General features: G+C 38.7%; 1 protein-coding gene across 1 annotated transcript; it reads right to left on the bottom strand.

Moving 5' to 3' along the window:
- Positions 1 to 173: 173 nt before the first annotated feature.
- TBCE (tubulin folding cofactor E) lies at positions 174 to 26,930 on the bottom strand (the record flags this gene model as incomplete). Its single annotated transcript, XM_081997501.1, has 16 exons — positions 174 to 266; positions 517 to 608; positions 1,920 to 1,979; positions 3,068 to 3,136; positions 3,572 to 3,725; positions 4,475 to 4,627; positions 5,108 to 5,172; positions 5,264 to 5,328; positions 6,807 to 6,902; positions 7,172 to 7,248; positions 11,934 to 12,036; positions 15,087 to 15,186; positions 15,586 to 15,674; positions 16,751 to 16,936; positions 24,838 to 24,922; positions 26,831 to 26,930. 16 exons carry the CDS (start codon positions 26,928 to 26,930, stop codon positions 174 to 176), a joined length of 1,587 nt encoding a protein of 528 aa, XP_081853627.1.
- Positions 26,931 to 27,866: the final 936 nt, after the last annotated feature.

The following is a 27,866-nucleotide window of genomic DNA, read 5'->3' as shown; positions in this document are numbered from 1 at the left end:
TAACTTTAGGAGCCAAGAGTACTACTGTATAGCCCTCTGGTGCCAGGTATGAAACTCGCCTTGTCCCGTGCATGTGTTCAGGCGCAGGCTGCCCATGCTGTCTGCGTGCAGTCCGTAACTCTTCTGCAGTTCCAGTGCTGGCTTTTCCTTCTGTCTAGCAAGAGCATCCCTTCTTACCACCGTACTAACACACAGTCTCCATTTTCTATTGAGTAAAACTGCAAAGGCTTTAAGTCATTGTCTAGTTCAACTTCTTTTCCTTCCAGCTAGAGTAAGAAAGGAAAAAAACCTGATCAGACTTAAACTGAAATCTGTTCATGTAAACCAAATATAGATCGTGCAGTTGCAGTCAGGGAGGCTCTGTTATATTACGAGAATAAAATTAGGTCCTGAATTACAGCGTGAAGATTGTCCTTCTTAAGTGAAATCAATTTCAGTAGGTAGTATTTTTGAATATGCTACTGACCTTTAGCAGCATGAAGTATTTTACTATTGGGTTACCCATTTTTAACTCACTTTAGAACTTTCGTAGGACAGTTTCAGTTCTGAACCAGGAATTTTAAGTAGGCGATACAGCAATCCTTTGACCCTCTGAATAGTCATAGACTCTGTCAAGGGGAACGAAAGAAAAGTTATTAGAAAAACGCTGCTACCACTGAGCTGTAGCAAAGTACTAGTGGCTCAACTATACTTGCCAATAGCAACAAGTGAAAGGCTGTATTGCTGCAGTAATGTCTCTTGCACCTGAAACCTGTACCTGCTGGCATCCAATTGAAAATGGTTTAATCTCTGGTGGATAGGACAGGATATGCTACTACAGTTTAAGCGCTTTGATCCCATATACCAAATTGAAGTGTTACGGCTTCATAATTTACATTTTTTGAGTTTGTATTTACTAAGTGACCTTTGGGACACATACCAGTCAGGTCCTGACTACTGGCATCTGGCAACTGTTCCCTGAAGTTTTCACTACCAGGAACTGGCTTTTCCTGGCACAAATAAATGCATGTCACTGTGGAACTAGTGCCATTCTTCAAAATGGTATTGTATGAATTGGTCCCAAACAAATTGCCAGCAGAGTTGTAGAGTGGTTTATAATTATGAAGTCAGTTACCCAAAGGGGTATTTTTTTGTAATGAATCTTGAATGAGTAAATTTAGTTTGTTCTGGAGGCAATACCTGCGTTTGCAATAGATATACTCAGTATTTTGGTTGAACCTTCACTTCTTTTCAAGCTTTATCTAAAGGCACAGCAATAGTGAGTTATTCCTGTAATACCACACATTGTACTTAGACAAATATTTTTCTATCAAACATTTTTGTAAAAGCTGTATCTATCTGATTTTATGCAACTTGTGATAATAAATGTGATTTTTATTTTAGAGTAAAGCTTGAGTAAGTCTTTTCTCTCAAACTCCATTCGGACATGTCTTTCCAAAACATCAGTTTGATTTAGAACAAAGTCTATTCATTGTAGTCTGACCCCAAGCACTAAAACTTTGAGACAAATTTGATACAGGTCAGAATTAAATTTTTAACTTAACAGATACTAGACCTCATTATGTAGAACTGCAGATGATGTAGTTGGCTCTTAGAACTTCATGTTCTTGTTACTTGGTTAAACACATCCACCAGATTTCACACCAACTAATTAGCTGTTGATTGCCTCAGACACATTAATCATGAAACTGGCTCTAGAGGTCATGAGACAAGCATCAACTTTGTCTTCAAGCTGGACTGAAAGTCAGTATGAAGGTCAGAAAAATAATGGCTTTTTCAACCAATTTTTACCTTTGCTATTTCCTTATATGGTAGAGTCTTCAAGAGCTGACAATGGTGGCTGCCATGCTTTAATACAGTTAGTTATTTGAAAAGGAAGCTACAAGTCAACTGCTTAAACAAGAGCCAAGACTTCTTACCTGGTAGCTTCTTCTCTACTGGCTTCTGTTCAGGTTTCTCAGGACACTTAATCGTCAAAGCTTAAGGAAGAACGGTGAGACATTAGTGAGTGAATGTCAAGCCCTGTTCTGTCAGGAGTACACAGTCTTTCTAGTGTGTTTTTTAACAAATTGTTTCCCCTAGCTCAGCCTGATCTTAAAAAAAAAAAAAAAAAAATCAGGTTGTAGCCTGTGTCTGAGCAGCTAAAATAGCACTTAGTCATTCTCTGAAAAATTAAAAGTAATTTTATTAAAATAATCAAGTTTTTGTTTGGTAAATTAGGGAAAAATATTTTAAAAGTGGCTCCCCTAATGCTTAACATGTTTTTTTGGTCAAAAGGAGTATTTACCTAAAATTGCTTAATTTCTAGTTAATTTTTTAAAACAGCCTGCAGTAGCATGGAAACTGCCTACACAGTTTAAAGGAGGTTTTTGACCCTCACTATCTCATAAGCACCATACAAGCGCATTTTAAGGAAGTTATTAGCCTCATTCTTTTGAAGATATTAAAAAACTCATCCTTAAAAAAAGGTTTCAATTATGTCTAGATTAGAATCCAACTAGATTCCTTGTTATAGTTAGTCTTCCACCTAAATGCATTTGAATGTAATGCCTTAAAATACTATTTTGCCCATGGAGTAAAAAAAGGTTCAGTTCTTCTATCAACTGGGAAACAAAGCTAAGTAAGTGAATTTGTAAGTCTGGGACGTAATTGAGTTTAAATATGTAGACAGACAGCCCCAAATACCACAGCTATCCATATTTTTCTTGACAGTTGTAAAGTTAAGCAGTTATAAAAAAAATTAATCAGAAAACGGTTCAGCTATTGAGGTTAAAAATCTCAAATGTTACCTGTAGAGAAGGCATTCACAGTATCAGAATGGAGTATCGATTACCTCTATTCTCCATTAAGTCTTAATTAAGAAAATAATTTGGCTTGGGTTGAGTACACAGAAGCAGGTATCTAGTCAAACTCATTGATGCTGTTTGGAGCAGAATTACAAGCTGCAAGTCTGAGACATCTTAAAGGCTTTTGAACCTTTTGTTCTCCATATACATCCAGGAAACACTAAGCTTGTAAAATATTTTAAATGCATAAAGAACAGTTTTGACCATTTCTGGCCTCTTACTCAGAAGCTGATTTTTCAGAGTCAAAGGCTGTCGTCCCTTCAGTTCTCCTTCTTCAGGTGCACCATATTCTGTGTGAAGGAAAGCGCACACAGACATGAACCCTTCAAAATGCACCGGCGGCCCTACGAGCACTGCGGTGTTGGATCAGCAGCTAGGATACGGAGTGGGGAGCACGGTGGGCTGCCGCAAGGCTACCCGCTGCCACCACCAGCCTCAAGCAACTGCTACAGCCCCTTAGGAGGGTGCACAGGCACCTAGGATGGGGTGGAGCAGGGGCCAGGCACACGGAGGTGCTGCTTAGCATCCCCGCTTTAAAAGCACCCAGGTGGAGACAGGCGCTGCCTGCGAGAGTGCTCTACTATGTCGCATGCAGGCCTGCCAGCGGCAGTAGGAGCAGATGGGAAAGCAGCCAGGGGAAGGGCAGCAAACTGAAGTGACCCCGAACCAGCACTGCCACAACACCAGAAGCAAGGAAGTGCTAATTTTACTGTACATGTACTTACTAAGACAAAGCAATGGGTATCTGGGATGGGCAGCAAGAAATTCTTCACTTGGTTTGTTTTTGTCTGGGTCCCAACTCCCACCAGCTGCTAACCAGTCATTTCCAAATATTTTGCGATAATCAAGCTCAGCTCCTTTTCTTTCAGCAGGAAGGATCTGCACTGACACAGGAATGGTGCGTAACATAATTATACAACTTCCCAGAGAAGAAAGTCTAATTAATGACACTGACTCCTGGCTCTTACCCAAGTGTGCGGTATGTTCTAATACTACCAAAAAAATCTTACAAACCCGCTCCAAGTACTGACTGATCCATATATTCAGTACATTTTAAAGCTATTGAGAATCCTACAGCCCATAGCTCCATGTACTGACCAGTCTATATATGAATATCTAAGCAAAGACATTGCTGTAGACAATGACACAAGTATGTTTTTTGTAGCTATGGAACAGATGCTGCTTCTGCTCTCTTTTTTATGACCAACATTTGCTGAAAGGTTGATTTGGTTTAGACAATGCCATCTTCCTATTACAGAAGGCAAATACTTGTGTTACAGTCACTGAAACACGTTTAACTGTGCTGCTTTTTCCTTTTTCTGGCCAGTGTATGGTTTTTGTTAACAAACAGTCCTGCAACTTCAGCATGACTCAGGCACTTGAAAAACAAGCCAACCACCATTCCTCCATCTTGTCCTAGTCCCCACTGAGTCAGCAGCATTCACAAATGGCTGGATCTGGCAGCCCTACTGTGTGCCCCATGGACTGGGCAATGGAATAACCAGCACTTCACTTTTTTCCTGCACCCAATCAAACAGCAATCAAAAGAAACTGAAAACAATTCCTCTGGCAATGATCTAAAAGCCATTTTTCCTTAGACTCCTGCAATTTTTTGAAATATCATGTACCTCAGACTTGTTCAAAACTTCCAGTTGACTTATCTTGGCAATAATTAGCTGTCTCAGGGTCTCTGGGTTCTTCTCTGTGTCCATGAAAGGGTTGTTGTGGCACTGCAGTGACCTCAAGCTTGGTAGTTTATCAAGCTCATTGATAGATGACCACTGAAATGGAAGGGAACAGTCTTTCAAGGAAACATAAAACATACTTAATTTCAGAACAATACACAGTAACGTTGACTTTTCCTGTACAGTGACTGTGATGGAGACTATTCTTTTGGTCAAGCAGAGCCAGTGCTTTCATCCTGTTCATTTAGCTAAGGAACAAAATGCATTACATTTAATTACGTAAAAAACGCCCCAAACAAACGAGGAACTACTCGGCAGTTTAGATGGTTAGAATTCTGCGAGAGGAATTATGAGGTAGCAGAGCAATATGACTAGCTACCATAAACACGTTTAAACGAGACATTAAGAAATGTTTTTAAATTGTTAAATTATGCCTCTGTGTTGATCAAAGTATTCAATAGTTGCCTCAGGATCTTACACATACAATCAAAGAAATTTTAAAAAAGCAAATTGCAAGTTACTCTTAAAGATACACATATTTACAAAATGTGAAACTATCACAATCATCTAACCTACCTGTGATATTTTATTGTCACTTATTGCAAGGCGTTTTAGTGAAGGAAACATTTTAGTCTTGCATCCTAGGAAAAAAGAGTAAATTTACAAGACAATAGTGAAAACTTTAAACAGACAGAGTTACAAAGCTATAAATAAATTACTTCCTTTACATACCAAATCCAGCATCAGGAAAGTGTATAGAAGATATTCCAGTGTTTCTGAGTATTAGCTGTTCTAACCTGAAATTTAATAGATACAATGATTACTGTACGTGGCACGGGAAGTTTTTTGTAAAAAAAAAAATACTACCTCTTTTTTTTCTTTGCAGAGGTCTAATAAACTTCTGACATGGTGCATAATCACTGACAAATGAACAGCAACTTCACAGGCAGTACCCAGACTTCAGCAGACTGTTCAGGGAATAAATTTTTCACAGTGCAAGTGCAATAATTTCAAGTTTTCAAAATGGCTCCTGGATTTAAATGGTGTGATTTTCCAAATAATATATTTTTTTTAATAGCTTGTGGCTATTTAAAACCATGGCTGCTATTTTGGAGTACAGTGCAAGATAATGATACAGCATATTAGCAAAATTATCGTATTAGTCCCATCATTTTCCAGTCACTGTAACTGAAGTGCTTTGAAAAGGAAGGGACACACCCCTGCTTTCCCTGGCTGGTAACCCCAAAGCAAGGTATCGCAGCTCAAGCCTGCAACTACCAGAAAGACGCTGCTATTGAGAGTGCTGTAAACCAGAGGAGTCTGTGTAAGGGGCCGTACCACAGACATCCTTCTGAGAAAGTGGAAATACATTTACCCAATGCAATATGAGGATTATACTGTTCGGTGGGGCTTTGGTTTGGGGTTTGTTTGTTTGTTTGGGTTTGGTGTATTTGTTTTGTTTTAAATTTTGAAGCACAGCTCTTTCAAAGCCTTCAAGCCACCCCAAAAAGCAGTGAAACGTCCAAAAGAGAGTGCTTATGAAGAGGACATGCCACACACTTCTACCGGTAGAGTAACAACAGTAACCTTCCCTATAGTTAATAATCAAGAGCAGTTAACAGGGAAGAATTGCCACCACGCTTTTTTACCTCCCTCCAACCCCTCTTTGCTTTCCTTTCTTTACAAAGGACAAATAAGTAGCCAGCACGGGTGTAAGCTGCTCATGGAAAGAGTCCACCACCAGGGACCTTTAGTGTGTCAGCCTTGGGAGTGACACCTTCCAGCAAACTGCCCAATGGCTTTTCCGCAGGCTCAAATGACCCCGAGATGTTGGCTGTGCAGCTACTGATGAACTTGCATGACACACAGTCAGAAAACTGCGCGTAAGAAGCCACTTCCGTAGCTCCTTTGCTTTGCCACTCCACACAAACTCTAGAGTCCTGTCATCTTGGGTAAAACCCTGTACATACTAGTATATAAAGAACTTAGTAATGTGATAAATCACTTTAGTTTCGTAAGTGCATCATAAAAACCTAATAACATACAGCTTAAGAACGTCACTATACAATGAAAATAAGATTACATTCTGTGATTCTGTGATATGTTAACATAGCTCAATTAATTCAGCTACTCTCCTCAAGAGGGCAAAACGCCTCTATTTCAAGATTCCATAAACCTTTCATGCAACATCAATACTACCATATTTCAGACAACAAGGACTATGGAGATGAATACCCAGGACAAAGAATTTCCAGCAGATTTGTTTAACAGCTACCTGGGGAGATGTGCTATTAGATGCAGCTGATTTCCATCCAGTAACTGGTTGTCTGAAAGGTCTAGCAACTTCAGGGTCTGCAGGACATTACCAGGCCTGCCACATTGAAACAAAACAAAACAAACAGAAAAGCGGAACATTTAAAAGTTACTTGCTAATGAAAACACTAACTTTCTAAGTATATAAATTGCATGCAAATAATTGTGTACGTTTATAAAAGTTTCAAAATACATCACATGAGGTTTGCATCATTTATTTTAGAGTTATGTCATGGTGATGTAAACATGACAGGAATGTAACTTTATCTGCTATATAACTTTGCAGTACATCAGTCACAAATGACTGACTTATGTCACTCATCTTACCTTTCCAAAACTGTAATATTATTAGCAGTAAGGTACAACTCTTCAAGTGCTGTCCATCCTGGAGCACAAAGAAGAACCTAAGAGCGAAACTTCATTTAATATAATAAAAGTTGGGAAAAATTATTCCAGAAATTACACTTCATGCAGATTTCTTCAGAACATGTTCAGAACAAGCCACAGCTCTCAAAACCAGAGAAACAAGTAGTATGGATTGCCTGGCCCTCCCTTCCTTTCAGCTGGCTCTTTTTTCCTGTGTCTTCATCTCCCAGCACAGATGACATCAAAGGGGCTCTGCATAGTCACCTCACTTACGGTTCCAGGCTAACAGCGACCCTACCTCAGACTGTGTGACCCGGAAATTGAATTTCTTTTATTCAATAGGGTTGGAGTGATCAGATTTGCCCTATGACGAGGTGAGGAAATGGCACTATATACTCAACTGCTAACAGTTTTGGAACTTCTGCACATCTCATCAGGTCTGACAGACTTTTAAAATGTCATAATTTATCAGAGCTTGAAGGCTTCTCTGTCAGAGGACTGTGCCAGCACATGAAACCACTAAAAACCACGAACAGCATTAAGTCAGCACATATCCTGAAATTTTCAAGCACTCTAAACAAAACCAAATCAGTTCAAAAAGGCTACAAATAGAACAAAGATACATTTGTTTTAAATCTTATGTCCTGAAATTAGTAAAAATTATTATTTTACTTTTTATAAAGACTTATTTTTTGCAAACATCTACAGCAGATAACACAATTTTAAAAAATAAGCACTTATTACAAAGCAATAGAAATTGCTGGCATAAAACCCTGCTTCGTATGCAGTTGTGACAGTGCCAAAAATTTGCAGTTTTAGCAAATGGAGTTCCAAAAGCACTGGGACTGACAGTTTTCTACAGATTTGTGCCTCATCTTTTTCGCTGAGGTTTTTTTTGTGTGTATTCTCCAGAGTCAAATTAAGTGTAACCGCATGCTGCTCCTCCTTCCTTAGTCAGGAAACTTAAGACGGGCTCTTTCCTCCATCTATATTTCTATTTTCTTGGAACTTCTAAGTAAGAAATTATTTTTAAGCCCCCACCTCTTTTCAAAACATGTTTGAAATTGGTTAGCAGATTCAAAGTTTTTGAGATGCAAAAACAGACACACACCTGCACAGCATAACTGCCTAAAGCTTGTTTTTACAGGAGGTTACAAAGGTTGCAAAGCAGTGCAGTTCAGAGATCTGGACAATCAAGTTCAATTTGTTAGGTATATAGCTAACCAATTCTCCTATAAATGTCCACTACCCTAGACACCAAAAAGCCGCCTTTCATCAAATATTCTTCGTTCTCTCTGCTATAGTGGTATGAAGTTATACATACAGATGTATATATAACTGTCTCAATATACATACAATAGGAAATATTAACACTGAGATCTCGTCAAGTGGCAGCATATGATTTGGGGCACAACTGCTTACACCTAAAAATCTGAAACATCATCCTGCTGCCATATCTGCAACACATGGAAACTTAGCAACTCAGAACAACTTTTCCTGCTCCAGAGCAAAAGCAGGAAGCACCGGTATTTTCTCTCTTTAATTTGGGTAGTGTTTCTCTACCTCAACAAAACAGACCAAAAGAGTTTATCTACTAGTGATCAGGAAGCATGAAAAGCAGCTGCAGAGTCAACAGAAATTAGGTGCATGTTCACTACAGAGAACCTTTGGGGGACTCCCCCACAAAAGCCCTGCAGTGTGACGGATGGAATAGAAAAACTGCACAAAACTGAAGTATGGGAAAACTCTTCAATAGACCGACCAAATGGCTAGAAAATTGCCAAAAGCAAACAACAGCCACATCACAATTCTAGGAAACTTGATTCGACAAATTTTCAACTATTGCTTAAAACAGCTTCCATACAGAAACAAACGTTCACAGATCTGACGCCAAGTTAACACCTGGGGAAGACCAGGGGCTTGTTGTGGACAGCTGGTGGGGAGCTTGGGACAAATAGCCAGTGGAATAGCCACTGCTGATCAAAAAAATAAAAATGGAAATCCAAGAAATAAAGACAACGAGAAACAATCGTCACCATGTAAGTCCATGATGTTCCTATATTTTTAGTCTCTTTATCCCAGCAAGCAAATAATATAAATGGGAAAGGCACAAAGAAGCTTAGTAAGAATCATCAAAGCTGTGAAACAGAGGATAGCTGTTCTCAGATATTTGCATATAAAATATTGGGAATTATTAAATGAAATTATCAGGCAGCAAGATCAAAACCCAAAAAGGGTATTTTTTCATACACGACATAATTAAACTGATGTTAAAAGATGTAGGTATCAAAACTTTCAAATGGGTTCTTAATACAGTTAGATAAATCATGAAACAAAGAATGCACAAAGATTAATTAAATACAGATATATAGCCTCCAGCTCAGGAAAACCCAGAATTCCAGATTACTTGATAAGAAGCTCTTACCGTATGTTTGCCCTTTGCCTAGAATTTTTCCCAACTACCTGCTACTTGCCAGTGTCAGAAACATGATCCTGCACCTCTGCTCTAACCCAGATTTTTCTTTTACCCTGTATAATAGCAGATGATTTTATAAATGTAAGATCTTAGTTTGAAAACAGAATGATAAATACAACATTATGATCCAAATGCTGACTAAGAAAAATGTTTTTTTTGAGCTATAAATATGAATTCATTACTCTCAAATGCATTAATTCAACTTTTAAGTCAATCGTTTCTAACTGTAAGATATTTTACAGGACATCTTTACACCCTGAAGGTTATATGCTATATTTTGAACAATCAATTGACAATTATACAGTAATAAGCTCTTAATTAATAGAAATCTCAGATGTATTTAGATATATGCACATAATATACTAATGAAAGAACTTTTTAGAAAACTGATGCTGAAGGCATGTAAATCATAGAATCTTTAAGTTGGAAAAGACCTTTAAGATCTTTGAGCCCAACTGTGTATTTCGAGTTACACATAATGGCGTGAGTTAACCATGTTCCTCTCCTGTGAAAAATATTTCAAAATAGAAGAATAAATGAAAAAACCCACAAGTCTTCTCTTCTTCTTTAAAACTATCCCCTGCCATACAGTCTTACATATGGCAGTAAGTTATTTTGAAATGCTGTTCACCATTAAATTGTTTTAATTTTAATTAAAACATTTCTAGGATTTTCAGACTTTGCTTATATCCCCATTGACAGTCACTGTATTTCTCTTTTGCCTGGATCGTATTCATTATTATTTTCTATTAAAAAGTTGACTTCTCAAAGTAACTTCCCATATAGCTTAAGCAGTAATATTTTCAAGTGGTTTGTTCATAGTGCATTAATGTCAGGTAAGTCCCTTTATTCTTTCCTTTTTGTTTGGCTGCCCTGGAACACCACTTTTAAGCACAGGCTTATGTCTCTCCACTTCGAAGGGAATGAATCGAACAAATGTCAATGTTATAAAGAAAGATTTCTGAACCAAAAATGGATTTACAGCCTATGAAGAATCATCACCTAGAGCAGAGTTTCAAAAACAAATGCAAAAGCTACGCAATTTTAAACTGCTGTAACTAACCTGGGGCTTCTCTCTGAAACTTAGTCACCCCTGGAGAACTCTAATCTGCCTGAAGCAACGGCTACAACCAACCTTTCGGCCACCCTGGTATGGAGGAGAGCTGCTGGCAGCTGCCAATATTTTAAACATCACAATGCACAGATTTACTCTGATGACCACTAGACAACATTTAAAGTGTTTGTAGCCACTTAATTCTTCCATTCACTTCACCATTCATATTGCTGCTGTTATGGAAGGATTATCAGCTGTGCTGGCATAAATCCCACTGATGGTTTAAAAGCACAGTGAATGGACACTAAACAAAAATATAGCAATGACCATCCTCTAGCCCTGCTGCAAGAGAAGAGAATGAACAAGTTTATTTCTATTTAACTCAAACCCCAGTTTTGGTAAGTGTTCTATTACTGGATAGTAGCTGGCAGCAAAAATGTGAAAAGTCTAGGAATTTCACAATGCAGTACATACAAAATCTGCCCCTGAGAAATCCAATAATGGGCTGGAATTTACAAGCCATTATAAAACACATGTCACTACTGAGATGTGCTTCATAAACCCCATCTCTGAAAAACGGCCCATTGCTAACATATTGGACAGCAGGACCTCATTCTTATTAAGACATCGTATTAGGGGAGAGTCATTTAAATGCTTGCATGTTTCAGTCCTGGAAACAAGTCAGAGCTCTGTTTATCTGTGCTGTATCTGTGTCACATATAACCAGGTATCATGTATTTCAAGAATTGTCACTATGTGCAAAGGTACTAAGCCAGTCTCCTGCTGATGGAAAGGAATGCCGAAACTAGTACTTCATGTCACGACGACGTATGTTCTCCCGATTTGCATTTGTTTTATTAGACGCTTAAAAATGTGGATAAACCTTTAATAGCTAGAAGGAAACAAAATGTTTTCATTCACACAAACCTTTGGGATATGTTATCTTGACTTGGTAATGTACAAAGGTAGAGGCAATTAAATGTTTCTTGTTAGGCTCCTGTGCCAATATAACTTCCTACATTATGTAGGAACTACATTAGTTACCACTTAACTAATACAGTTATGCCATAGCACCTTTTCTAAGGATGATTACAGTTCAGTAGAATAATATAATGCATAAATGTTTATTGTGCTTTTCTTGCCTCAAAAACCTAACAGTATAAATAAAAACAAAACCAGGAAAGGTTTATTACCTCTGTCCATGTTATCTCAGTTTGATTAAGTGCCAGAATCCTCAATTTTGAAAATACACTGGATAAACAAGTTGATGTAGACGGAAATTTCATTTTGTTTTCACTGTATAAAAATAATCATTAGCATAATGAATAATTGCATTTATTTAATTTTAAGTCACTAATTTGGAATTAGGTATTAAGGGCAAAAATAATTTACACAAAAAAAAAAATGTAAAAAGTCACTTCCAAGGTGTCACATGTTTTAAATATCCTTCTAGTTATATTCAAAGATACTCTTTCCTAATTCACTTTCCTACTTCATGAATGTAAATTTATTCATCTGTGGCCTTCTTCCCCCCTTTTCCTCCCCTAAATTTTGAATATGAAAAGAATGACTTTCATTAATATTAAATTTAAACAAATTCAGATTTTGGGCTTAAAATCCTTAGTGTCTATTGAAAATAAAGAGCCTACATGACTATCCAGACTCCTGTAAAACAAAAAGATGTAAAATCCACTCTCAATAGCAAAATATCACTATAAATTAGTTAAAAGATTCTCAAATCTGCAGTCTTCAAATTAGTTTTCATTACTTACCCCCAAACAAAAGTTTTAATTTCTTTCCTAAGGTCTGATCTACCTGCATATTATGATAAAAATCTCTCACTGTAGTTATATTACATACTTATGGGTTAAATTTCCCCGTTTAAATAAGCTCTCGGAGAGCTGGTGGATGGGTAATCACTTTTATTCTTCTTCCAACATTCCTTGCACACACAAAAAAATCAGTAACAGACTTACCTGCTAATGTCTTTCTTTTTTAAAGTGTTTACTTTAAAAACTAAACTTCAAAACTTACTCTTTTACAAGGTCAAACCAATAAAAAACAAATTTGGACTATTTCAGTTTGCAGCCATACGTGTCAGATTCCAGCACCACTCCCATTTTGCTTTCCAATATTATCACAAATAGGTTCCGAAAATCCTTCAGTCTAGACTACATTTCTCAACGATTAAGAACTGAAAAAAATATTCTAGGTGCATTAAAATAAATTCTCTGTATCCTCATGCATGCTGATAATAATAAATCATGACAACATATGCTCTAGGCAAAGTTAGATTTACAAATAGCACCCGGGTTGAAAACAGCTGTTCAGTGCTAAATATTGAAGAAATGGAACACCTACAGCTCTTTAAAAAATACATTTTTGTCACATTAACTATAAGAGCAAATACAAAAATTTGGCTCACTTTTAAATTAAATTAACTAGGTATTTATTTCAATTTAGCTTACATCACCTTCAATTGTTTTAGCTATGTTATGTGTGTATTGTACAATGAAGGTGTTGGAAGCTGCTAATCTCAGAGATCTCCAAGAGTCTAGGGAAAAAGAAAAAAAAAAAAAGAGAGAAGGCAGAAACCCAAAATACGCCTTTTGTCTTATTGCCCTGCTGCTGTCTTCAATGACTAGTACGACCTCCAAAACAGCTGAACAATGCTGCTTAAAGAGTTAGCAGTCAAGGTGTTAGCCTTGACAATAAAACCAACTTCCTAGAGTTGCAGCTGTAACATTAACTTCTCCAAATTAGTGCTTTAGGATGCTACTATTTACAAACATTAATCCATTGTGTTAGTTCACACCAGAAAATTAGTCTGGTATGTGCCATCTAGCGCATATAGGTGCGTTACTAGAAACGTTCTTAATTTTGAAATTATTTTGTAAATTCTTTCTTGTTTCAACGGAATTGCAGCTTTATTTAACAACATCCTCTCTCCTTTTCCAATGTCATCACTGTACAAGAGATTTTCCCCTAGGCCTGTCACCATGATTCACAGTTCTTATCAGCATCATTTCAGGACAGGAATGGACTGGGTCTTGGGATACTTAAAGTTTGGTTAAAGCATTATGGATATTTTAGATTGGTGTGAAGACACTGTTGGTAAAGCATCATTCTTAAACAGAGGTGGGTTCCTAAATAAAGACTTCCCTGGGTGGCAAAATATATCAACAATAATAAAGAGATATAAAATCTTTAAAGTCTTAAGACTTGGAGTGACTTTAAAAGGAAATAAAAATCTATTTACTTCACAGATTTTCTAAGTGGAAATAAATTTCTAAGCTCATGGAAAAAAATACAAACATGTTTGCAAACCCAGAAGGCAAACAGATAGCTACTACTGAACCTAACTAAAAAATGCTAAGCAAATTAAAAGCAATAAGGAGAATTACTAGTGCTTTCACAGGCAGGCTGCTAAGTCCCGAGTCCTGCAGCGGTGCCACCTCAAGGTCTTGGCTTCTTCTGAGGGGCCCATCTGCCAGTGGAGTCCCCACACCCTGCCAGTGCCATGCAGACGCACAAGTATCCAGTCTGACCTGCTGCACATGCACAGCAAATTTGGCTATGTCCACCATAAAGCTGGTCTCCTTACTGTGAGCCAGACTCACTGCACGCATGCCATGTCGATGCATACACATGTTAAGTCAGTTCTGCCTTGGGGCAAACTAAGCTTTAAAATCAAGAAAATTAATTGTCTTAATGTCACAGAAGTGCGTAAGAGCATCTTATGACGCTGTAAACCTAAGTTTCTATACTCCCTGTTTCCTCATTTCTATAAATGTATGCCGGGTAATTATTTTTGACCTTCATTCTAACTGCTTAAAAGAGTCTACAGCACCCTGTAAAAATCTATAATGCCTTTTAGTCCGGTCTCCCTACCCAACAAGCCAATTTGCAGAAAAATGATGAAATCTATTATGTAGAACACGTTGACAAATGTTTAAATTCCTGTAAATGTTTAATGGCCGAAATCTCTATTCTGTTTTTCAGACAATTGTGATTTTTCTAATTTTACAAAACTCCAGTCAACATCCATCTGTCCCAAGCACTTCTCCAGAATTTAGCTTTACATAGATGCTAAACTCCTAGGGTTCTGGTGTTTCCTTCAAAAGGGATGCCTGAAAAACTATAGTACATGCATGAGTTGTTTAAGGACAAGATGTAAAAAAAAAAAAAAAAAAAAAAAAAAAAAAAGTATTAAAAAACTTAGCTCCCATTAAAATGAGTATTGAGGCATCCAGTTACCTTTAGAATGCTGACCCCGTATTTAAAAGAGCATCTGCTTTTTTGTCCCTACCCCAAAGGAACAGAAACCCAAATCTTAATATTTATACCTGATATTAAATGTTTCCAGATTCTGAACTTGAGAAGCAATAGCTGTTACTGTCTCCCAAGATGATAACAGATTTTTTGATAGATTTATATGCCTGATATCTGAAATTTCACATCAAGAAAAAGAAACTTATCTCAGATCTGAACTTCCTTTTTCAGAGATCAGAATTAGGGTTTTTTCGTTTTTGAATCAAATAAACAAAATTTTAAATTTAAATAAATAAAAAACCCCACATTGCTGGAGCTTTCTGAAGTTGCAGTCACAGTAACAACCTACGACGATATTTCTATTTTTAGCCATAATTTGTACTCCTTCTGAAAAAATTGTAGGCAGCTACTTTTTAATTCTGTAAACATTGCGTTAAGCTTCTAAATAAAAACTGCAGCTTTAAACACTTTTTTAAATAAAAGGATACAAATATCATTCATTGAAGTGAACACTGGGAATGCTAAAATATGTACTTTAATTGTGGCATCATGCAATATAGCAAAAAAGGATACTAGCACATGTTTTGCTGATTTCCTCTTTCTGACCAGCATGGCTCACTGCACACTCACGCACTGAGATATCTACCAGTTGGTTCAGTTGGCTAAATGAAAAAAAAAAACATTCTGTTAAGTAATCTTCAAACAGAAATAGGTACATTATAGAAATACCTGGTTGTTACAACTAAATAATACCCTTCTCATACATATCATCTCCCTTAGAATTAGCAATATGCAGGTTGCTTCACTACAGTGTCTTTCTTACTCGAAAACTGATACAACTCCTCTGTGTTTTGCCTTTACATTGCTACTACAAAATAGGAGTGGTTGAACCACAACTCCCACCCCCCCAAAAAACTCCAACCAACCCTCATCCAACTGAAAAAACAGAGTTATAAACCAGACAAAATATAGTTATGCAAATTGGAATTCAATTAGAAGGTAAACAAATTTCTTGTAATACTTTTTGCAAGAGGTTCTAAGTTATTTGGGCATTCTTTGTATCACTTACCAAAAAAGATGAAGAGTATTTTTGTCTCCCAGAACATACTAAGCAGTCAAAGGGAGAACAGTTGTGGAATATCAGCTCCGAAGTAGAGTGCCACCTACTGAATGTCACCTCTCTACTGCTGGAGGTCATTAAAACTGCAATCTATTACACGTTATTAAGTTACTTTCTTACCCTTCCAGATAAATGAATGTGACATGAACTGACTGAAAGACTTCATCACTAGCAGCACAGTGACTTTCTGTCTTCCCTTTCTTAGTTACAAAGTCATTACTGATTAAACAAAGATTAATTAATACTGTATAATATTAAGAAAATATTAAAATACATCTATTTAAAAAGGAGCATGCATGTGTATAATGATTGCCAATATCATGATAATTTATTTCACTCATTTCTCCCCAAATATCATCACCTCCTGCTCTGTGACATCAAAATGAGGACTGTGAGCACTCAAACATGACATAATCCCAGCTCCTACACATAAAAAAAGGTAAATTATGAAGTCTCAATAGGAAGTTTTATTGTCTATTTCACCACAGGTGCAGTTTGCCTTACTTTTAGAGATATGACAATATTATATGCAAGGCAGCCAGCTTCCTTTCCTTACAGTTAAACTACTACTTGACTAATCAGTCGCTAGGAGTGTACCTTAAGATTTTCATATACTACACTTGCCTTTGTTGTTCTACAATAGAATCCATGCCAACAAATTCCACAGTCTTCCTTCCAAATACTAATGTATTCTCTGTCCCAGCTTGCTCATCATTCAATCCGTACCGGTCCTTTATCGCAGTAAGAAAATCTACTCCAAAATTTGCCTTGTTTGGACGGATAAATGATCCTCCTCTAGGATGCCTAGAACACAGCAGACAGGAAAAGGTGAAATATGAAAAGTTATCATAAGAATGACTAGTCTCAAAAGTACTAATTATTACTTTTTTAAATTACTGGGAACCAAAGCAGTCAAAAGCCAATTCTACAGGCTAATTTTAGATATCATTGTTCCCACTCAGTGGGATCAGGTAAGACTTGCAAAGTATCTTTGACAGTAGTTGACCCAACAAGTTCACATTGTGAGATGCCATGAGAACTGAAGCACCAGATCTCCAAAAGTATTTACACATCAAAATTACAATGTCAGTGCCATTATTAGAAATAACTGCTCTGTTGTTTGCAAACTCATAATGAACTCAGTTTTCCCAGAAAATTAAGTTTCTGCCTATGGACAGACACAGTTACCTAAATCATAAAAACAAATGTGTCTGGAGCCTTACCACAGCCTAAGGCCCATAGGAATACTCATTGCCTCATTATATTTGACTTGAATAATTCACTTGCAATTCTAAGAGAATGCAGCCTTGTCCTTCTAGCCACACAAATGACACAAGATGCAAACTGTACCACTTGGAACTCTCATACTAACTCAAACTTTTACAAATTCTAATACTAACTCTGTAACAATTTTGAAACTGAATATTCAACAGAATTATCCAGCTAATGTATGTTCTACACATTCCTATGAAGTTTCTTAGTTTTTCTTGAGCCCTGAAAAAATGTTATTGCATGACAATTTCTAGCCACGTAATTGCTTTGACAATTTCTAAGAAAGTTAGCAAGGAAACACAGTATTTAGGAAGAACTGGCAGAGACAAGTTGCGGGAACAGCATCACAGGGCAGATAGAGGATCTGATAGGAGGATCAGTCCAAAAACAGCAGGAAGAAAATTGGTAGTTATGATTACCTGTCTGTCTTCCAGCTGAGAAGAGTACGGACTTTGGTTGGAAAGTACCCAGGAGGAAGAAATCACTTATGTAAATAGAACTCCTCTTTTCGAAACAGCATGTAAACGCCAAGTGGCTAATTAGCAAACCATAATATAAACCACCAACTCTACAGAGTTCAAAATTCTCTCAAACAGTAACTATACACCTTGAATTCTATGGACCTATTACAAGTAGATGGAATAGTTTGGGCACCATGTATGCACATTTTTATTAAAAAATCACCACTGGAAATTGCCTGTCCCAGTTTTATTCATTAGCATTTCTAATACTTATTTAAGTAGTCTCCTATCCTAACGAAGGATCTGGATAGAAACAAAGTGTTATTTACTTTAAAACTGTTTTCAGCCTAGATTTGTAGTGACTAAGTTTACAGTGCAATGATTACAGAACAAGCAGGAAGGCACACTCTTAGAGAATGTAAATCCAGTGTGTACTTTCATGTTCAATAAGCGTTTTCAATTCTCTACATTTTTAATCCAGTAACCTTAAGTCTTCCCTTCCATTACTTTAAAGATCTTCATAGCTGGCAAACATTTAGTTAGTTTATATGTTAAACTTCCTCAAATGTAAAAATTATGCAACTCTTCCTTGACATCACTTCTTAAAACAATGAATGACATTTTCATTATCTCAACTGTACCTTCTTACCTGTGAAGTATGTAACTCCTACTCTTGCATTTAATTAAGTGCAACAGGTTCATAGATGGCAGACAGTGTAAGATTCTACTTGGGGCTCTGAAAAGAAGGCTTCTTGTACTCTTGTCTATCTGTGATTCACCCTAGGGGTCCTGTTGTATGTTTATTCTGACATCTGCTTTTTTCCTATCACCTCAATTCTCCCCATTTTGTTGTTGCCATCTCTCTGCACTCAACAGTTCTGCTACTTTTCTTCCTCTGCTTTCCCCAACTCTCTCACCAGAGCTAATCTAGACCCCCACAGCTGCATCCCTCCTGTCATGACACTTATCCCTAGTATAGCTAAGCCCTTTGGGTCTCTCCATCACCATACCCATTCCCAAGCCCATTTCTGTCCTCTCAAGTAACCATTTCTATCGGCATCTCCTTCCTCATTGTCTTTGCGGGAGCCAGTTCTATCCCTAGGAAAAAATGCAAAGGAAACTAGCTACCTTGCCCCTTGTCATTTGGAGCTACAGGAAAACTATGGTGCATTTCTCTCTCAAGACCTTCCTATTTTTTGTTTTGATGACAGCAAGATCATAGGGTTTCTCTCTCATGTTCCTATGAATTCCAAGCACTATGCATGCTATCTTATCTAATGTATAATCAAATCCATTCCACAGCCTAAGTTTCTTTTTCAGTTCCATTCTATTAATTTGATCTACTTTTTCAAGAACTGTCACAGAGAAGGACAGAAAAGGAGACTTTTGCAATAGGAGCCTATTTTCAGGCAAAATGATTATGCATTCAAGGAGAGAGTTCACTTACCTGTAATTTGTTTTCCCTAAAATACACTGCCTATATTATCTTTCACTTTCTTTCCTTTTCACCAGGAAAAATAAGCTATACAAGCCATATGTACTTACCAAACAACTAATGTACAGCACCTAGACTCATGAACACACACCTATTAGCAATCAGTCTCCATAACTGGGAACTAAACAGATAAATCCTAATCCAAAGAGTCATACAGCATGCATATCATGAGGTGGAAGAACCTGCAGATTATTGATCAACCTGACTTAAGCTGAGCATTCAGAGGTTTGAGAACAGGGGTTTTGTTCCTATGTGTGTAAAAGGTCCTGCAGCCAGGACAATACACCATGCAAAACAAGTGGCAGAAGAGATGCCCCAATTTCCTTAAGCAGAATATCTGGAACATGTCCAGGTGGGGCTCAGACAACCAGCTGGTTCTGGTTAATAGTGACTCTTCTTTCTTACTTTTAAAATAGAGATGTTGACTCCAATCTTGGAAGTCAGCTTGTGGGACACTTTCTATTCATGATTCAGTAGCCTGAAGCAATACAGCCCATCTGCTAGCATGCCCAGGGCCCTTGAAAGATATTCATTAAAATTTAGATTAGCTATCAACTTCCACTGGTTAACCATCTCCCTGAATAAAGAGGAAATTTGGCATCATTCTTCTTTGCTAATGTAAAATAAAGTGGTGGCACTGCTCATCGTTATACGTACACGACAGCTCTTCATGTACTAGAGGGGAGTCACACACATATGCTTCTCAGTACCTGAGGTATAACGCAGTAGTACATACACTGTGTTCTTCTAATAGTTACACACTTGGGCTGTCTGACTGCAGAAGCAAACTTCTGAGCCAAGGAGAGATCTCAGCTTTAACAGCCTAGATAATAAAGGTAGACAGAAGGGCTTCTTTGCCCAGTACTGGCTGTTTGCAATGATCACTTCAAGGCAATTATCATCGTTACTGGGGCACACCAGTACAAAACTCATAGGGTTTCATAAATTATAGCCAGTTGAATCCATGCATGGCTTTTCTAGATAGGCTCTGAAAAGATCTTTTCCTCTAAGGGGAAAGTGCTCAACAGACCACGCTTCTTTTAGAATAATCTACACACTGCAGTAAAGAAAACCCTTTAAGTTTTAGGACAGGCTGTGGCAGCTGTGGCATCAAACAAGGCTTATAAGTGACACCTAACATTGATCTGTTATGGTGTATCAAATTCCTGACTGCACAGCAGAAGCTTTGCAAACATCAGCAAGTACTCAAAGTTCTTGCAAGTTTACCTTAGTCAAACAGACATAAAAGCTGAGTCTGAGCTTTCACAAAACAAGGACAGACAGACATCTGCAGTTCCAGATGCTGTCTTAAGGTTCTGCTGGTGCACAGGACATGTTTGAATAGAGGTTAGGGATAACAGTTTTGTTTCAACACTGTTCTATTGACAGCAGAGAGCCAAAGCCTCTGATCAGTACAGTGACACAGAGTGAAACAATCAGAACCTTCCGAGACCTTCTGAGGCTAAAACAAATCTTGGGAATGGATTCTCCTCTTACTAAATGGTAATCTTATTTAAACCTGTGGTAGAATGGGGACAGTGTGGGGAACAGAACAAGGACTCCACTTGACAGGAGGCATAAAAGAAGCCTGAACATTTGTAACTGGGGGGAGAAAGAAGAGGGTACTAGAGCAGCAGTCAAAACCTAGTTTGATGCCATCAACCTACCAGCAGCACATCTCTGCCTAGGCCAGACAGAGCTGCTGCCTGATCAGATGCTGAGGTAAGTCTGTGCCCAGCAAGGGGACAGACATCATGGAGAGCAACAGAAACGCCTCAGATCTCAGCGTGCGTAAACACTTTCTACCAGCGTGCACGTTAACAGACTGTAGGAAGCAGCACGGGGAGACCCAAGCTGGACCACCCCTGTCTCCCACAGGAGCTGTGTACATTCATGTAACTGTGTGGATGGGTCTGTGGGACAAGAACTTATCTGAAAGCATACTCATATTTCAAAATAAATTTTAACGCTATTTTAAGGCTTGATCACTCCTTGTTTCTCTTGAAGGACTGTAGAACACAGCTTACTTTAATTACATGATACACTACTGCAACCGACAGCTAAAATCATAGCTTCCTCAGTTATTGGGAAACAAGACTTTATTATCAGGAAAAAAAAACCTCACAAAAATGCCACTAGAGTATGCATTGCCATTTCCAACTAATCCAGAGTTGATGAACATGCTCATGATGTCAGCATAGTTTGAAGTACGGCTGTTTTGTTCTTTGGTTCTCATATTCTTAAGAAGTTTAATTAGTACCACAGAATATATGACCCAGATAAACGTACTGCCGTGAAACATAAAAGTTTAGGTCACATTTCCAAAAAACTTGCTACAAAGACCACATATAGCTGATAAGCAGACCTACTGATTTACCCAAATAAGGACTACAAAGAAGATCCTCTAGTAATGAGAATCTCAAATTCAGTTTTATTTTCCTCTTATGATCTCATTTTGAAATGTCACTCTGTGAAAGATTTATTTTTTTTAAAAGCATTCTTTTGAAAATTACCTTAAAAAAGAACTTTAAAATGTCCTTGCATTGCATTTATTTACAGTACAAGTTACTCCATCAGCTCCTCCTGCTTCTCAGAATTTAGGGAGTGAGCAAAGTAGGCTTGTCAGGATACTACTGATAAGGTTTGAGGAGGGGAAAAAAAAGTATTTATTTTTGCATATGTATATACATTACATAAAGAAACATAATTCCCCTCCCAAACAGTAGTAGTAAAGAGGTGAGATTTTAGGTTGTGGGTTGTGTTTTTTTGTAGCATCCTTTTGATAAAATAAGGTAATAATTTTTTACTTAAGTTTGCCTACATCTTCACAGTTGGTACATGCACTACAAACCAGTCTGCGCACAGGAAGTTATGTCCGTGAGTCATGGTTGACTGCTAGAACTATTATTTGTTCTCTTAGAAGGACTTTCGCTGACTGGAGCAAAGCACGTTACAAAGAACTGGTATTGTAAGAACAACATGTTTAAAGATGACTACATATAAATTTGTTATAGGTATATGCAGCTTCACTCAAAAAGTTGATTCTTACAACAAGAATTGAGACCACTCTCTGAGACCTCATCTCCTGGGAGCACACAAGAGTCTACGCAAATGTATATCAGTGTTATACACAAACAAATGTAAAGCCTTCAAGTTTCTGAAAAGTGTCCACAACACATTCAATTGCTTCTGTCTGGAGAGATTTGGAATGGCCAGCCAAATACATTTGTTACTTCTCCTATGGCAGAATATAACTAGCTTTAACTTGAAAACTGCTTCAATTAAATGTTGCTTAAATGCTTTAAATTTAAGAAGCGACTTCTGCTAATACATTCAAAAGACATGGTTGCTCTAAGACCAATAATTTCCAATTCTTTAGCTAAGAAAAACCAGCAATATTGAATTTTTTTCCTCCTTTAAAAGTGTCCTCATCCTCCTTAAGCCTTGCTTTATTATTATTAGATACAACGGAAAAAATACCCAGTCCTCACAGGTGGTTTGGGTTTTTTTTCTTGATTCTTCTGAAGAACAGATTTTGTTTTATCACCTCATTGTCTGACAAAGAAGCCTCTAGGACCTTATACAAACATAGAAGTTAAGAACATACAGGCTAAGAATTCTGATTTGCACTACTGAACATAACGCCGTCCTTCCCTGTTTATGCCTGTTTGGCTACAGGTAAGAGACAGTATTCCCAGAAGGCATTTCAAAATAGCTACTTTTAAATTTTGAATTATTTAATAGGTAAATTCTTCTGCTGATTCAGTCTGAGACCAAACAGCTCTACTTGCTGGCTTGAGAACAACTTTGATCTGAACTGATAATGAAGTATATTCTTTAACAAGCCCTGAACTGCTGTCAGGTCTCAATACAAATACAGCAGCCTCCTTTGCTACCTCAGGGAATTCCATTTGTCTCCAGAAGACCATTTGGCAAATGCAAAACTAGACCTACTTTCTCCACAATACAGAAATAGTAATTTTAATCTCTTTTTTTTTTTTTCTATGTGACATTTTACAGCAACATTTCTAAGTCCCTTCCATATCATATTCTTATATTCAGCTAGGAGAAAGTGACAAGTCTCATCTACTCAAAAATGGAAATGATCGCTATTTTCACAAGCTGAAGACACCCACATACTCAAGGCTAAGCAAACACATGCACTGTTACTACATGCTTTTAATTATTCTTTTGGAAGAAATTCTCATAACAAATTTTCTCTGTTGAATCATCCATTGAGAGCAAAACAAAGCACATGTACAAATACACCACTTCTGGTTCTGCAAAAATATTTGAACCATAACTAGCCAAAACTAGTGAGACTCTGGAAAACTGTCACTATGTACTTTTCTTGCTCTTTCACGCTTTTCCAGTCATCTGCTGTTAGCCAATGTCAGAGGCAGGAAACTAAGCAAGTCATATCTTTGCACTGACTTCATCCAGCTATTCTTACAGCTTTCATTTAAATGCAAGTTGAAAAAAAGATGATAGGCTTATCCTCTCATCAATGCCTTTAACTTTTTCCAAGATGATTAACATGAGGAATTAGTTTCGGAGAAAATTCCTCCTACATTTTCCAACAAACTAAGGCAAAAACACATCCTACAGCAAGACCACAAGCAATTATTTAATTTATTTTCTGGTTTGCCACTTTCTTTCATATTTTCAAAAGCCGTCTATTAATTCTGAGTGCTCACTGTCACAGGATTTGATTTACATTAGATTCACTTTACCTGAATGAACAGTTAGGAACAAACTGTAATCAAATCACCCTTTTACAGTTATTACCTGCCTTGGAAAGCAGGAGGTGGAAAAAAAACTAGAAATCTCTCCATTTCACCTCATCAACAGAAGACTGGCTGTGATCCAGGGCTCAAAACAAACGTCCATGTAATGCCACATCCTTTCTCCAACAGCAGCCAACAGAAAATGGTTGGGAAAAATATGACAACAGTGCAAGTATTTTAATGATACAGCCACAGAATACTCTCTCATCCTTCACCACTTCAATGCTCAGGAACTTACTGAGCTAGCAGCCTTTAGTATTTAAGAGCCATTGATGACTTTTCCTCTATGAATTCATCCAGTTAAAAAAAAACCTCACAAACTTTTAGCTGCTGCAGTGTCCTCTGACATGGAAATCAACAGCTTGCATCAACCCTAGAGCCCTGTATTCCCCAATTTCAAACATGTTAAGTGCTCAAGTCTTTAAACTTAGAAGTAATGCATGCATATACTTAACCCACACACACAGTTACACTGTATTTTGCATGTATTAAAATGCAAGTGAACATACTTAAAAATTCCTCAGTGATACAAATATAATCATATTATATAGCAAGTCACAGTATTCAGATTATCTTTTTCATATCAGCCAACTGATAGCAAAAGTGTTTGCCCTAAAAATTGCAAAAGGGCATTTTCCCATGACTAACTTGTCAATACCCATGACATACTAACACTGTGAATTAACCTACCTGCACGTAAAATACTGTGTTCCTTCATGGGTACCATCATGCTTTCCTCTCTGAGGATCATCCCATTCCACGCCAAGCCAAATTCCTGAAAAATATGGTATATACATTTTCAAATTTATGGCATCATAGCCATAGAAATCATGGTTGGAAGGAACCCCTGCAGTTCATCTAGCCTAACCTTTTCTCTCAAAGCAGGAGATTATCACCAGCACTAAAACAGGATAGCCAGGTTAAGTCTTTACCTAGCCAGGTCTTGAAAATCTTCAGGGAAAGAGAAATTCAAATTTATCTGTGCAGCCTATTCCAGTGCCACATTACTTCTGTAGCTGCTTTCCTGTTGTCCAATCTGAACCTTTCTAGACAAAATTTGTGGCCATTATCCCTTATTATATAATGTAATACTAGTAAGAAGAATGTGACTCTCTCATCTTTATAACTGTCTTTCAAACAGCTGTAGGCAGCTATTAGATACCACTTAATCTTCTCTTCACTACACTAACTAAGCCTCAACCTCTCTTCACAACATATGTATGTGGTCTATGCCCTTAACCAACCTCACAGTCCTCCACTGGATCCTCTACTGTTTATCCACAACACTCTAACTGGGATGGCCACAAACCAGATATATTATTCCAAGTGTAACCTTATCAAGAACCCCTGCCCCAAGAGGGGGATAACAGCTTCCCTTGATTTGTTGGACATGTTTGTCGCTCTAAGGTAACCCTGTCACAACACATATCTTGCTTGTGACAAGAGTTTACTGTTCCCTCATTTACGTGACAGTATATATGCACCTTAACTCCCACATCCTTTACAACAATCCCTGTGGGTTGCCAGTGCTTCCTGGTCTGTACTGATATACAGGTTTATTTCACACTGTATGTGGAAATTTATCCTTCTCCTTGAATCTCTCAGGCCGAGATTTAAAGGTCATAAAGCTTGCTCTGGATTGTAATTCTACCTCTTGTCACATCAGCCAGTTAAACATGAACACTGTTTGTTGTCTGAGACACTGATGAACACGTTGAACAAGAGACTGAAGCATTTATTTCTGTAGTACTCACACATTACCAGATTTCAAGTCATTGACTACCACTTTTCCACTTGACAGACCTGCAGACTTTTAACCCATTTAATAGTTCAGTCATTTGGCTTGTATTTCTCCAGCTTCCTTTATAGAGACAGTGTTAAAAGACTTACTAAAATCAAGAAATAATACATCCCCCATCCTCCCTTTGTCCACGTTCCCAGCTGTATCACCACAGAAGGTAATTAGGTTTGCCAAGCACAGCTGGTTCTTCTTGAGAAGTATCAAGTATTCCCAACTGCCATCTTGTCCTTCATGGGCTTGGAAATGGACTCCAAGGGAACATGCTATGTGACCTTTCCAAGAACTGAAGTGACGCTGATCAGTCTACAGCTCCCTGGTCAATCTTCTTGCCTCTTCTAGAACTGTATGCAAGGCTAGTCTCCTTCCAAGCATCAGCAATCTCCCCAATCCTGTCACCACAAATTTTCAAAGATGACATATAGTGCTCTCACAATCAGACTGGTCAGAATTTTCAGCAAGCTGGGCTGTCTTATTTGTCCCCAGGCATTTGAATGTTACCAAAGGAGCACATAGTCTGTTGAACTGTTGCTGCTACCTGTCTCTCTCCTTCTCAGACTATGCCAGTACACAGAAGTCAGGGAACAGACTGTCCACGAAAACTAATGGAAAGAAGAAGGCACTAAAATCTTTCCGCTCTAAGAAGAAACATAACTAATTTCAACCAAAAGTATTTCTTATGCTCCTTTTGACAACTCTGACTTCTAAAAAACCCAACAACCTATCTAGGTTAGAAATTGCCATATTTACAAAAGAGTAATGAGGAAAAACCAATTTGTAAATTGACACATTCTACTTGACAATTTTTTTTTAATAAGAAGAACATAATTAGAATTTTGAAGACAATCATTCAATGTAAAGGTTATTTACTATTGTGACGTTTACCTGCTGTAGGAGGAACACTCCCAACATAGCGCACAGTTGCATACTCTGTGCCACACAAGATTCTTCGACCCAGTGCATCAGAAGGCACCCAGGCAGTCATTCTGGGAAAACTGAAGTCTGAGTCGCTCACAGACCTGCGGAGACAGAAGCAATACCCTTTACCACACACAAGTCACCGCTTCCATAAGCCCCCTACTTCGCGTTGCTTTTTCACTGCCTCCCAGCATGCCGGACTCGTGAAGCTAAGCTCTGCCCTCCCAGCGTTACTGCCCGCAGCTCCCACGCACCCCCAGCGTTCCCACCGCCGGGGCGGCGGCGACCCCCATTACGGAGCAGCCTCCTTTGGTGGTGCTTTCGAGCCCCAGGCCGCAAACCGCGCCCTGCCCTCCCAGCGGCGCTCTCCGCAGCGGGGATCACGGCCGGCGCCACCAGCGAGAGGCCAGGCGGCCGCCCCCGCCCCGCAAGAGACCGTTGCCGCGCAAGGCTCGGGCGGGCAGCGCGCGCGGCAGGTACAGCCGTTATAGTAAGCCACCGCCGCTTGGGCGGGGGCGAAGCGGCCGCAGGCGGAGGGCAGCTAACGCACCGGGCGGGAGGAGCAGCCCCAGGCCGGGCCCACACGTCGGCTCGCCCTCTTCGCACCTGCGCCTAGGCAACGAACGGCCGACACCACCCGCTCCATGCACAGCCGGCCCCCACCAACCCCTTCCGTCCTGCGCGGACTGGCAGCTGTCACCCCGCCCCGTCTGACCTATCACCGCACTCCTATTGGCCCCAAGCCCCCAGTGCCGCCCTAGCTTGACCGCTACTGGCCTACCGCTATCTTCGACACCGCCCAAGTCACCGCCTTCACCGGCAGTCGACGTAGGCGTTGGCGCCGTAGAGGTTTCTGGGTAATGCAGTTCGTCGAGGCGGCCACTCCGCGCGGACTTCTCGCCCTTGGACTACACCGCCCAATAAGCCGCGGGGCGAGAAAAGGGCGCTCTGATTGGGCGAGCAGGACCTGCTGCGCGGCGCCCAGCCTCATGGCCGCCCGAGG

The sequence above is a fragment of the Phaethon aethereus genome (assembly GCF_964289735.1).
Source record: "Phaethon aethereus genome assembly, chromosome: 3".
NCBI classification, from domain to species: Eukaryota; Metazoa; Chordata; class Aves; order Phaethontiformes; family Phaethontidae; genus Phaethon; species Phaethon aethereus.
The sequence above is the reverse complement of the archived record's forward strand: the minus strand, read 5'-3'. Positions and strand labels throughout refer to the sequence as shown.